Raw genomic sequence first — 14,233 nt, 5'->3', positions numbered from 1 at the left:
AAATGTGGAATAAGTCAAGGGGTAGGAATACTTTCTGAAGGCACTGTAAACAGGAGTAATAGTGACCAGTATCAAGATAAATAGATAGATACTAATGGTAATAGCAATCAATAAGCAATGAATTGCAGCATAGTGGTAGTAAGAAATCTAATCAGTAATCATTTTAGCGGCAGGTGTGAGGGGGAGCAGTAGTTGTTAGCCATTTAAGTCTTATGGCCAGGGCCCAGTTTTTCAAAACGTATCTATCTGGATTTTCGCCTGTCGGATAGGATTAAGTGCATAGAAATAGAATGAACGAATCGTTGACTTGAATGGGGACTCCCGTTCTATTCATTATATTTCTATGCTTTTAATCCTATCCAATAGGCAAAATCCAGATAGATAACATTTGAAAACTGGGCCCTGGGGATAGAACCTGTACCGCCTGCCGGATGGGAGCATGGAGAGCAGTCCATGTCTCGGGTGGCTGAAGTTTTAGGCCCAAAAAATTGCCAATCTCAGATACGGCTTAGCATGTACGTCCTGGATGCCTGGGTGCTCACCCCCTGTGATGCGCTGGGCCGTCCGCGCCACCCTCTGCAGGGCCTTCTGAGAGCGGTGCAGTTGCCATACCAAACGGTGATACAACCAGTAAGGATCCTCTCGATGGTGCAACTGTAAAAGTCCCTAAGGATCTGAGGGGCCATGCCAAATCGTTTCAGCCTCCTCAGGGAGAAGAAGCACTGCCGTGCCTTCTTCACGACTGTGCTTGTTTGAGAGGACCCTGTTAAGTCCTCAGTGATGTGGACACAGAGGAACTTGAAGCTCTTGGCCCTCTCCACTGCGACCCAATCAATGTGGATGACGGGGCCGCAGTGTGGATGAATATTCGATGAGGGGTGTTGACGTCAACCGCCTGTATTCAGTTAAGAGTGATATGCTATGCTAGCCTCATGAATATGCATAGACCATCTCGAATTTCAACAGAGATAACTCAGATATTAAGTGTTTTTGTTAGCACTTCATTTTAAGGGGTTCTTATTACAGTGTAATTACATGTTTAATTACACTAACAAGCATTGTAGTTAATTGTAATAACTCCTAGTTACACTGTAATAACAACATGTAACTTACTGGTGGTTATTGCTGTTTGTAATTACAGAGGTGTAACAACAAATGCTTTTTACCATGCTTGTTACAATTTAGTGTTTAGTTTATTCTCAGCTGCATCTGATTCAGTAATAACTGTTACAAGGTTGCGATCTCTTCTGGACAGATGTGCCGGGTGTCCGAGATTAAAGGTTTGAGGATCAATAGGCTCTAATTACCTACCTGTGAATGTGCACTCTTCAAAATCAACACTCAATGTTTTTGCTAAAACTTGCCCCCAAAAAGTGTGTCATCTGAGTTAACTTGGTTGAGTTTACAATAACAGATCAGATGTAGGTCGACCTCACTGACTGGGGTCAGTGAGGCCTTTCGGGGCCATAAGCAAAATGTTGTTGGTCGAGTGTCCCCTAGCAGCCATGGTCACTTATTGGCTAGGGCCGGCTCAGAGCAGCAGAAGAAGCTTGCTGTAGCCGAACCCATAGAGATGGAAAGAGGTCTTAACTTTGTGTCTGTGACAGAATGGGCAGCACCATTGAGGCTATCTCCCTTTTAAAGTTTTCAGTTATCTTAGTCTTTTGAGGTTTGAAAGAAGTGTAAAGCTTATATTGGTGATTTACTGCTATCTGCAGTGCTGGAGTCTTGAACAAAATCTTGTGTCATTCATTAATTGTGGCCACTAGATGGTGGTGATATAGCTTAAATCCATTTACAAACTAGGCAAAACTATTTGAAGTAGAAGACAATGCTCTGATCTTTGGCTGATTGCTGCCAACCCATAGGACTCACCAGTTGACTACTTTAAAATGGTGGAAGCCTTCAAACGATAGTGTCCATGCAAAAACGGGTTATTTCCAAGTAGAGCTCTCTATACCACAGGAGGTTGCTGGGAACTTAATTGGGGAGGACGGGCTCGTGGTAATGGCTGGAGCGGAATTAGCAGAATGGTATCAAATACATCAAACATATAGTTTCCATATGTTTGATGACATCCCATTTGCTCCGTTGTTTCAGCCATTACTATGAGCAGTCCTCAACTCAGCAGCCTCCACTGCTCTATACATCTATATGGGCCGAACCAAACCTTTCACTGATGAAGTAGATGCTGCCCTCTCCTGGAAAAGTATTGCACTAATAAATTAGGAATGGTGTGTCTCTTTACATTTCAATATACTAAGCAAAAACATTTGTCTGAACCATTTGTAGCTGTTATGTCACGTGGTCAGGCAGGGAAAATATCCTCAAATTTTAAAGAGAAAAACGTGTTCTTCTTAATGAGGAAACCTGTCAAGCTGCGTAGCAATATCTTGTGTTCTGTGTGTGTATAAAAAGCTTACTTTGTCAAAGTACAGTAATGTAAACTGAGAGGTCACCAGCTCTGACTATCAGGAACCTGATCCATGGTGGGTAATTGTTCCCCTGTTCCTAAATGCTGACGTACCACACGGGGTCAGTTTCCGGTAAAACACTTCCTGCTTCCACTGTCATAAATTCTTATCCATTTATTTCTGTCTGTCTGGCTCTGTTGTCATTGTCAATCCTTTAGGCGGTTGTAGGGGAAGGTATGGAAGGAGGACTTATCTAGCCACTGGGCAGTCATGGGAGTTAACTCATTCATTGAGTAAATTAAAAGTGAATTGCCACACACTAGCTAACTATCTAGCAAACAAGCAGGTCGGTCATTGCCAGTTCTCCATTTATGACCCTCTCGTTTTTTTAAGAATAGCAAATAAGATTACTATTGGCAACAATTTAAATTACACATTATGGCTAATTTGCTCTACATGCAGTTTTGTGCTACACTCAGAAAATATGGGAATCTGAAGCCTCTGAGAAGCATATAGTACCTAGCAAAAGGTGCAAGAGGAAGTCCAGCTGGCCGTAGCACAATATCAGCGAGAGGCACTCCTCTCAGTAGAGCTCAGGACGCAGCCACACCTCGTGTTGAGTGTGCCACCACAGATCCCAGCACTGGCCCGGTATTCTGTCGTAATCGTGTCCACGATCCAGCGAGAGAGCCTCTACTTGATAGCCCAGCCCCCAGGACTCTCTCACCATAGCAGACAAAAAGCTGGTCTGTTGTTCGCACTGACTGTATTCGCTCCACATAGGCAGCCAGTGCCTGCACGGCACAGCATGCGGGAGGGAGGCCCAGACTCCCCCGCCACTGTCGGGGGGTCGTAAGCAGACAGGATTAAAGGGATGTTCACATGCCTGTCTGACAGAACCTTCGGGAGGAATGAAGGGTTGGGGCGGACAGATATACTCCTCCCACCGGGGTCCATCCGGTAGCACTCAGAACTTACAGAAAAAAACATGGAGCTCACCCACCCTCTTCATGGAAGTAATCGTTACCAAGAAAACCACCTTCATAGAGAGGTGTTTCGGGGAGGCAGACTCCAACGGTTCGAAAGGCGGCTTTGCCAAAGCTGCCAAGACCACATCCAGATCCCAGCTCGCCATTGAGCGGGTCCTAGCTGGACGCAGGCAACAAACGCTTTTCATAAACCTGGAGACCAAGGGACAGCGCCCCACTGGCCTGTCCATCCACCCCACATGGCAGGCAGATATAGCGACCAAATACCTCAGTGTAGAGGCTGCCAAGCCCTCATCCAAGCAAGACTGCAGGTATTGGAGGACATACTGCACCCTGTATGACTCGGGCACAACCTCAATACCAGTGCACCAATAGCAGAACAACCGCCAGCGCAACTGATATGCCACGGTTGTAGCCGGTCACCTTGCACTCCGCATGGTGTTCCTTACGCCCTCCTGTAGTCCAACATGGACCATTGGTGCCGTTCAGCGGCCAAGCCCACAGACTGAGGCGGTGCGGTCTCGGATGCCACAGTGTTCCCCCGGCCTGAAACAGCAGGTCGGGTCTCAGGGGCAGTTGCCCAGACAACAGGGACAGGAGAAGGCTGAACCAGGGTCATCTAGGCCAGTATGGGGCCACCAGCAGCAGACAATGCTATGCAAACCTGGTCCTATACAGCACAGCCTGGATCAGGGGAAAGTGGGGGGGTGTAAGCTCCAGCCCTGGCCAATCATGAGCCAGAGCATCCAAGCCTAGAGGCCCTGGTGGCCTAGATGGAGATGGATCAGGCCTAGGGGAATCAGCAATGAGGCCGCTGTCAGCAAGCCCAACAGGCAAGATAAGATCGCCTGAACCCTTCTGGTGGGCAGGCGTGCTCTCATGAGGACTGAGTCCAGTTCCATGCCAATGAAGGCCACCCTCTGGGTGGGCGTCAGATGACTCTTCTTGTCGTTTATAGTAATGCCCAGCCCGCCGATGTGGGTCAGGAGCATGTCTCTGTCTGACAGGACCTGGGTCCTGGTCGGGGCACAAATCAGCCAATCGTCCACGTAATTGAGGATCAACAATCTGAGGGGAAGAACCATGAATTCATAAGCTGTCCCTTCGAATGTGAATCGGAGGTACTGCCAATGAGCTGGGTGAACAGGAACATGGAGGTGTGCATCCCTCAGGTCCAGCGTCACAAACCCCTGGTCCCTGGACACGGCCTGCAACACGCGGCTGGGGATAGCATGTGGAACCTCAGTACCTTCAAGTACCCATTGTGGGTTGCGGAGGTCCAGAATCGGTCAAAACCTTCAGTCTCTTTTTACGACCACAAAATAAGTGGAGTAGAACCCAATTAGCCGTTCCCCTGCCGCGATGCCCTGGGAGAGCTTATGTCGTGACCTGCTTGGAGGAATAGGAACCCAGTGAGGGATAAATTACCCAGTTCCTCTGCAAAAACCGAGTAAGACCTGTGTGGGGAAAAACAGGCTGTTGCTTCACCTCACGCTGTGCCCCTCCCTGCTGTCCTCCCTTAGCACGAGGCGATGGGGCAGGGAGAGGGAGGGCCAGGGCCTGCGGAGGCGGCATGAACCGTCTCAGGGTCTCCCGGTCCCTATGAACCTTATCGTCCTGCTCTAGAATGTCATCAACCCCTGGGCCAAACGCCAGCCCTGGGGTGAAGGGGTGAGTGGCAAATGTGCTCAGGAGAGCAGCTGGCACACTGGATTGGGCCAGCCAGAGATGGCGCCGGACACATCCCTATAGAGCAGGGAAAGCAGTCGAGACACCTCCATCACTTCCCGGAGGAGCTCCTATGTGCCCTCCTGCAGCCAGGGAAACAGAGTCTGCAGGTAGTTCTGCAGCAGCATGGCTGCATTGGTAAGGCGACCAAGAGAGCAGAGGGACCCATATGTGGCTTTCAAATCTGCATCAAAGACTCTGGGGGGGTCCCGCCTTCAGTCTTGCATTCTGCCCTGGCAGAGGCCCGGCCCTCCTGCAAGGCCTCGCAGAACTCAGCAGAGATGGGAACAGATGGAGAGTCATCACTGTCCACCAGTTGATGTCCAGTGCAGTGGCTAGCCAAGTGAGTAGACTCCTCATAGCCTCTCGAGACGCTGGGGGGGGGGGGGGCCGATGAAGCCCCGCTGGTGGCATGTCAGCCTGGTAGCCCCGCTCACGGTGGTGAACATTGCCAGCATCGCCCCCCAGGAACAGCCTATCACTGGCCAACAGGGAACAGCTGTCGTCGCCATCGACGCGATCAACCTCCTGACGCAGGGCATGCGCCCTCCGTTCAAGGTGGTCCGAGCGGTCCGACTCATGCCCCTGTCCAGGACTGACAGCAGATGGGCTCTGCCTGCGGTGGCTCCGGCCATGCATCCTGGGAGGGGTACTGGGCCTAGTAGAGGAACTAACAGCTCGCTGCCGCACCACTCCTGAGGGAGGGAGGGAGCTCGTCCCCAGCCTGAGCCCGAGCCTGGCCGACCCACTTCTGAGAACACCAAATAGGCATCCAGTACGGCGCTCCACTACCCTCTCAGAGTGGCTCAAACCCAGGCAGTGCATACACGAGGTATGCGGATCCCCAGGGGGATGCCACCATCACACCTGTCACAAAGGGAAGCCATAAGCTCAGCCAAGCCAACAAGGCCACGGAGCAGGGGTCCGACGCCTTGGGAGAGCTATGTCGTGACCCTTAGAGGAATAGGAACCCGGTGAGGGATAAATTACCCAGTACCTCTGCAAACACAGGGGAAGACACTTGTGGGAAAAACAGGCAGACAAAAAAACAGCAACCAGGTAATGGATTTATTTCTGTTTTTGTTTTACGCCAACTGCAAAATTACCTAGCTGGTTTAATATCCAAGCAGTAAAAACAGAACTCCAAAGTTAATGTCTCAACGTAGTGGAAAGCCCAACACGGTACAAGAAAAACCCTGCAGGATAATTAGCAGAGACCCTACGGCGTGGGGAGCAGCATGTTAAAGTAATTCGCAACACACACATAGAACAAAACAGTCGGCAAGTTGTATAAAGTAAATTACAGTTTGTGGCAGCAAGAGCCACCATACTAATGGATGCACACGGAGTCGTAGTGTAACGCTAATGAAACACAAGTACGACAAACTACGGGCAAAAGATGCCGATCAACCGCTCGCAGCGAGTGGAGCACTCAAGAGGAGGGGCTGTCCGTGTGGCCAGCTGCTCCAGGCTGCAAACAGCCAGTGAGTATACTTCCAAGCAAGATATTACAGTTACCAGTGACTTACCAAGTGAACTTCAGAAAGTTTGTATCTCAAACCATACGGACGTCCACCGAGAAAATGAAAGAGAACGTGTGTCGCGGCCATGGGGTCTACATATAGGAGCGGACCCCAGCCGTGACACAGGTGTACACAGGAGTGAATCTGTAAATCTTCACCTTGGCTGTATCCCTCCGCCGCGGAGTGATACCAATATATTGGAGTGATCCAATATAGTGAAACATAACAAGTAACTATTCAAAAGAAACAACATTAAAAAAAAACTGTTCACAAGTGGTTACATTCTTCATGTTCTTTAATTTATAGGTATGGAGTTTTCATGGTGAACGCCTACCCTCTGTGTAACAGTGTAGGTTCCGTCTCTTCTCTTGGGCTCGAACCAGGGACCCTTGCGCACATCAACAACTGACACCCCACGAAGCATCGTTACCCATCGCGCCACAAAAGCCGCGGCCCTTGCAACGCAAGGGGCAACCCTACTTCAAGTCTCAGAGCGGGTGACGTCACCGATTGAAACGCTATTAGCGCGCACCACCGCTAACTAACTAGCCATTTCACATCGGTTACACTCACCCCCCCCTTTGACCTCCTCCTTTTCCGCAGCAACCAACGATCCGGATCAACAGCATCAATGTAACAGTGTAGGTTCCGTCCCTCTCTTCGCTCGAACCAGGGACCCTTGCACACATCAACAACTGACACCCCACTAAGCATCGTTACCCATCGCGACACAAAAGCCGCGGCCCTTGCAACGCAAGGGGCAACCCTACTTCAAGTCTCAGAGCGGGTGACGTCACCGATTGAAACGCTATTAGCGCGCACCACCGCTAACTAACTAGCCATTTCACATCGGTTACATCTGGACATGTCTCAGTACTTCCACCTCTTCAATGCCACTCGCATCCCTAAGCAAGGGAAAGATGAGCTCTTCACAGACCCGAAAGGACGGCACCTTCTGGTGATGAGGCAAGGCAACATGTATGTGTTTGACGTGATGGGAACCTGGTGAAGCCAGCGGAGATCCAGGCCCACCTGAAGTACATCCTGTCAGACCCGACCCCGGCTGCAGCCCACCCACTGGGGCTGCTGACCAGTGAGAACAGGGACACATGAGCAGGACTGAGGGAGAAGCTTCTGGCCGCTGGGAATGGAGAGGTTAATATTTTGTTATCCTTCAAGTTTAATGTTTGTGTTTTGTAACTTTTTGTCTTGTCTTTTATCATTAGATAATATTTGTTTTACTATTGAGGACCAAGTTATATCCTCTGGGATCAGATGCACATCTTGTTAATGTATGTACTATTTTTTTTAAATATATTTTTTTAATTCAATTCCGGTGCTCAATTCAGCACCCTCTTCTGTCTGTGTCTGGACGACGAGAGCATGAAGGACCACATCCACGTCTCCCACAACATGCTGCACGGGGACGGCACTAACCGCTGTTATGACAAGTCATTCAGCATCATCATGACCAAATCCGGAATCGCGGCCATCAACTTTGAGCGCTCGTGGGGTGACGGCGTGGCCGTGCCGCGCTTCCAGAATGAGGTGTTCAAGGACTCTTCGGAGAACTCTCTGCTTCTTCTGTTCTTGAAGGAAAGCCTCTCAGCTAAAGAAAAGTCCATCTGACTTTTACCTCCACTACAAATGCAAATTCTAACTTCCACTTCAGTCCATGATTGACTGCAGTTGTATAGTACATTGGGGTGAATGTCAGGTTTTAAAGGTACTTTCCCTCAAGCATAGAGTGTGGGTTGGAAGTGATGGTATGGATTAATAAGAGGGGATACCGAACACAAGCTCTGCATAGGTCAGTAGAGGGCATATTCCTATACTGTCAGGTAGATAACTATGAATGTTCTGTCCATATCAAAATCATAATAGATGCCCAAGAAAATGCCCATCAAATACATTTTGAAAGAAGAACAATGAAATCTCCAAGTGTGTTTGAACCAATGTTTCTTCCCTTTCTAACTGGCATTACAATGTACTGTATCTATCAAGAGCCTTATCAATACTAACTTCATGTAAAGACCTTTAGTTTGATATGGAAAATAAATCTAGTAATATATCAATAATGTATGATATTCAGAGTAGCACTTTGTTCTTGAGACCTTTTTTGCTGTGTAGCAAGCTTTGTATGACAATTTATAATCTCCACTTTGATTTGTGATGTGAAAAACATTTTAAAGCAATACCTCAGACCTTTGCTATTAAGAGGCAGATTTATTTCCTTATATGCCTTATGGAATGTTCACTGGTAATGTATTACATACAACTTTACTGGGGTAGTGTAAAATAAAATGTTTTCAAAATGACAAATGTATATGCATATTTTCTCATTGTAAATTTTGGCTAGACTAACTAAAGCTGGAATCCTTAATTTCTACATACATTTTTGGACTCGTGAATTAATTATATACCCATTGATTCTTGAATATAACTTATAAATGCCTCATGAGCTTAGTTCAACTGTCATAGGTACCCCACCATAATCTAAAATATAAGCTTGTTTTACTGCCATGTTTGTTAAACATGTAAATTGAAACATGCTGTATAGCCTAAAAACATGGTCATTTTGATACCATGGATGGTCATCCTTGCATCCATAGCTCCGTCTATTTCTGTCTATTAATTTCTCCAGGCTCATCTCTCAGCTTTGTACCAAAACAGAAGCGGGGTGACCGCATTGTTTTGTACATAAGCAACTTCTCATTTTTAAAACGGCCTGTGGCACCGATGAGTCAAACATTTTTTCTAGTGTCAAAATGTACTACAAAGTGCAAATAGAATAATTTGTCAGAAATTCAGTCTCGCCCAAAACAGAAATTTGCAAGATAATTAGGAAAATTTGGTTTGTCACGGAATGAAGGGTACCGTAACAGTTTTCCTTTGGTTGGGTTTATTTCAACCCTGCTCACAGCTGGCAGCACCCAAGTAATCATCAATTCGGTGCGCAGCTGCACGCAACCAGATCGTATTACCCATGGTCAATTAGATTTGACATTCGATATCCCTATGGAGCTAATTAGAGATCAGTAAATTACACTTTTTTAAAATGTCAGACTTAATTAACCTCAAACCAACTAAATTGTAGAAAGTCATATACAAATATTAAAAGCATTTAATGAGACAAAGGTGTACAACATGAAGTCTCATTTAACATTGCATTATTTGTCGGTCCTTAACTAGCTCCACAGATAGGCTATTCAAAGTCTAATTGGCGAAAGAAGTTTGGCTAGCTTGCTAGCAAATCTAGGCCAGGATTTCCCAAACTCGTCCCCCACCCCCAACTGTGTAGTGCTAGGGCAAAACCCGGACCGTGCACCCAGGGCCGAGTTTGGGAAACCCTGGTCTAGGCTACTACCAGACAAGACCTGGTTAGACGGTTTCAAGTTATCTAGAAGGGTGACTGACTGTACTGTTTTGGCAGTGAAAATACAAACACTTCCCATATTCGAACACACACACACACATTCAAGAGACACCCAGACCAAAGGACGCAAAATCACATTCTCAGTCACATTTCCTAATGAGAATTGAAACAGAGGCTAAATCAGGAAATAAACTGACCTCTGTAGGGCAAGAGCAACAGTGTATTGTGCAAATCTCCAACCTGTTTTTCATACTGCCAAAATAACTTAAAAAATGTATAGATAAGCAAGGCTATTAAAACATGGCATTTTTCCAATCATTTATTTAAAATAAAAAAAGAACAGATCGATCAAAAGTAAATGTACAAATGTTGTAATCGGCGCGAACATAAAACATTTTCCAACAGAGAAAAAAACATCCACTCCTCTTAGATGGGCTTGATCTTGAAGTGTAGTCCGATGAGACTGAAGACAAGACATTTGAGATCCTGGACCAGGTAGTAGAACACGCGGAGGCCTTCTGGGTCCCTGGAAAACACAATACATTTTTTTTAAGAAGCTGGCCCCCAGTTCCACTATGCAGAACTGAGAGCATTACATAGGTGTAAGCTAGGTATAATTTACACTATTCTGCTTACATCTATGAAATCCTCAGTTCTCAACCAGTGACTACTAAATAGAGGCTAGGGGTCAATTTGGAAATTGGAGGAATATATCCTTCCAAGAGTGCCCAGATCATTTGAGGTAGTATTATTACTTACTTCGACTGGTTGACATCAATCAAGGAACCAATCTTGGAAGTTGTGAAGGAAATGTGCTCATCCCCAATGACGATCTCCAGCTCCTAAGAGTTCAGAAAAGTTAACTCTCCCCAGACATGATTAGTAATTCAAGCCACAATTTTTTTTTAAATAAATAACTTTCACTAAATCATTGTAACCTTCTGGGGTTATTCCCAGGTCCCATCTTGTGCTAAAAGGGTCAGAATAGAACACCGGTTCAATTTATTTTGTTGGACAGATTTGTTGAAGTCTGATGCGGACAGGACCGAGGTCACAACCCCAGGAGGGCTAAAATCACTAAGTAAACAGGCTTGGCTAGACATTGCCAAGTGCACAATAAGTAGGAGACGCTCTGCTTTCCTCAACATACTCCATGCTTGTACAAGTATCAGTACTTATTTAGGTATGTGTGAGTGAATGGACAGACCTGTCTGCCCACTCTGTCTGGGGGTGGCCACAGTGCATCATCTTCCTTGGTGATCTCACTGTCATCTATGATCCTCTTCAGTTCCTCCATCACACTTTTGTGTACGTACGCCTGTAGTGGAGAACAATCACAATAAGGTTTTGATGGCATATTCAATCGTTTTAAGCAGCATCCCACATAGAAATTGTATTGATGGGCCGTACACTGATCAATGTAACTAAGAAATCCTTTAAACACTAAAGAAAAAAAGCAACATGTATAGTGTTGGTCCTATGTTTCATTAGTTGAAATAAAAGATTCAAGAAACTTTCCGTAGGCACAAAAAGCATATTTCTCAAATGTTGTGCACAAATTTGTTTGCATCTCTTAGTGAGCATTTCTCATTTGCCAAGATAATCCATCCACCTGACAGGTGTGGCATATCAAAAAGCTGATTAAACAGCATGATCATTACACAGATGTACCTTGTGCTGGGAACAATAAAATACCACAAATGTGCAGTTGTCGCAACACAATGCCACAGATGTCTCAAGTTGAGGGAACATGTAAATGGCATGCTGACGGCAGGAATGTCCACCAGAACTGTTGCAGAGAATTTAATGTGCATTTCTCAACCATAAACCACGTTTGTCATTTTAGAAAAATATCTATAGGTCCAACCAGCCTGACAACCACAGACCATGTGTAACCACGCCAGCAAAGGAGCTCAAAATCCAACTTCTACACCTGCGGGATTGTCTGAGACCAGCCACTGACAGCTGATGAAACTGGGTTTGCACAACCGAAGAATTTCTGCACAAACTGCCTGAAACCGTCTCAGAGAAGCTCATCTGGATACTTGTCTTCACCAGGGCCTTGAGCGGACTGCAGTTCGGTGTCATAACCAACTTCAGTGGGCAAATGTTCCCCTTCAATGGCAACTGGCACGCTGGAGAAGTGTTGCACTTCACGGATGAATCCCGGTTTCAACTGTACCAGGCAGATGGCAGACAGCATATGGGCGTTGTGTGGGCGAGCGTTTTGCTGATGTCAACTTTATGAACGGAGTGCCCTATGGTGGGGTTATGGTATGGGCAGGCATAAACTACGGACAATGAACACAATTGCATTTTATCGATGACCATTTGAATGCACAGAGATACCGTGATGAGATCCTGAGGCCCATTGTCGTGCCATTCATCCGACACAATCACCTCATGTTTCACCATGATAATACACGGCCCCATGTCGCAAGGATCTGTACACAATTCCTGGAAGCTGAAAATGTCCCAGTTCTTCCATGGCCTGCATACTAGCCAGACATGTCACCCATTGAGCCTGTTTGGGATGCTCTGGATCAACATGTACAACAGCATGTTCCAGTCCCCACCAATATCCAGCAACTCAGCGATTGAAGAGTGGGACATTCCTCAGGCCACAATCAACAGCCTGATCAACTCAATGCGAAGACGTATCTGCTACAAATGGTGGTCACATCAGCTACTGACTGGTTCTGAACCATGCCTCTACCTTTCTTTTTAAGGTTTCTGTGATTGATAGAAATCTGTATTCCCAGCCATGTGAAATCCAGATTAGGGCCTAATGAATTTACTAATTTCCTTATATTAACTCAGCAAAATCTTTTAAATTGTTTCATGTTGCGTTTATAACTTTGTTCAGTGTAAGTTACCTCTTTTCTGATCATGACATCATTCTTGTAGTTGCTGTTGTTCGCGTACCTCAGCTTACCTGAAAAGAGTTACATTTATTGCGTTATCGTCACATTTGTTGTGAATTCTGATACACTGCTATTGTTGCACAGAGTGGTTATTTGTTTGTAACGTTAGTTCACATAAGTGTTTAAACCTCCTGAAAACGAATCAAGCCTTTTTTGATACATTAGTTTGCTAACCAGCTACATACCTAGCTGGATACAATAAATCAGTGCGGTTATTGTTAACGACGCAATTTAAGTATTTCTGAGATCATGTTATAACTGAACACACGACTACAAAAACGAGCTATATGCGCTCAAATAAATTAGGAAATGCCGCTAGCAAGCAGTCGTTTGCATGCGTAGCTAGCTGGCTAATGTTGCTAATTAAGTCAAATTGCCGCCTAACTTACCGTCTGGTCTAAACTCAAATTCCAAGAACTCGTGTCCAAACTTTCCCTTGTGCCCGACATAATATCTCAAATAAAAGTCACTCGTTGACATTCTAAACTGCAAATACAGTGTTTGAGCAGTCCTTGAGAATCAACGAAAGCACACTACTTTCTTGACGGTATTTTAGAAAATCTCAACACGCATGCGTGCTGTTGCGCTTCTCGGTGATCGCATACGAGTTGTCGCATTGCAATGATGTCACCTTCTTCGATGAGGTTTAACAGCAGTTGGCATCCAATAAATGTTGCATTACCGCCACCTACTAGACTGGAGTATAACTCCCTTATACTTTGCTTGGGAAAAAATGAACAAAAAAAACGCATGAATACAACAAATACCCTACCATCTAAGGTCTACAGCCTGAAAGGATGGGACACCACCTCTTAACACACCCTGTAACTCTTCTGATGTCAAGTCTTGCACACCCAAATACCTCTCTGCAGCTGCCACCACAACCTCTATTTTCTGTGACTTACGGTCCAACCCTGCAGTACAGTTGATAACCTTTGCTATGAATGCCAAAAATCCAATCTTACTGAAACATATATAACTTGTTGATTTATCCCTTGGTACTGGTACAGATCTACTGCTCACACCACTCCTCTCAGGATACCTCCCCCTTAACCCATCTTCCTCTACTTTCTTCACCGCCTCAGCATATGACAACTCCTGCACTACTCTAACCCTGGAAACCTCAGCCTGCCTCTCTCACACAGGACATTTCTGATCCCCAGCCCCATGGGCACCCCTACAATTAACACATACCACTACTTTCCCCAATGCTATACATTCCTTTGTCTCATGACCTTCTGCACACTTCTCACACCTAGGAACCTCCCTCCTACACACT

General features: G+C 45.9%; 1 protein-coding gene across 1 annotated transcript; it reads right to left on the bottom strand.

The window, feature by feature from the left end:
* Positions 1–10,334: 10,334 nt before the first annotated feature.
* On the bottom strand, positions 10,335–13,605 carry LOC106584057 (protein mago nashi homolog). Its single transcript, XM_014168878.3, has 5 exons — positions 13,344–13,605; positions 12,907–12,965; positions 11,238–11,348; positions 10,790–10,872; positions 10,335–10,556 (listed from the first exon to the last, which is right to left on the bottom strand). Exons 1-5 carry the CDS (start codon positions 13,432–13,434, stop codon positions 10,457–10,459), a joined length of 444 nt encoding a protein of 147 aa, XP_014024353.1. The 5' UTR covers positions 13,435–13,605; the 3' UTR covers positions 10,335–10,456.
* Between the last annotated feature and the right edge of the window lie 628 nt (positions 13,606–14,233).

This window comes from Salmo salar, chromosome 23, assembly GCF_965601325.2.
Source record: "Salmo salar chromosome 23, fSalSal1, whole genome shotgun sequence".
Lineage (NCBI taxonomy): Eukaryota > Metazoa > Chordata > Actinopteri > Salmoniformes > Salmonidae > Salmo > Salmo salar.
Note: the sequence above shows the minus strand (reverse complement) of the source record. Positions and strands in the feature narration are given on the sequence as shown.

What these genes read in the sequence shown, in the direction of transcription:
- LOC106584057 (XM_014168878.3), bottom strand. Translation starts at nt 13,434, where the DNA reads ATGTCAACGAGTGACTTTTATTTGAGATATTATGTCGGGCACAAGGGA. An exon ending in ATGTCATGATCAGAAAAGAG is followed by an intron (nt 11,349 to 12,906) that starts GTAACTTACACT and finishes TCTCCACTACAG; the next exon opens with GCGTACGTACACAAAAGTGT. An exon ending in ATTGATGTCAACCAGTCGAA is followed by an intron (nt 10,557 to 10,789) that starts GTAAGTAATAAT and finishes TGTGTTTTCCAG; the next exon opens with GGACCCAGAAGGCCTCCGCG.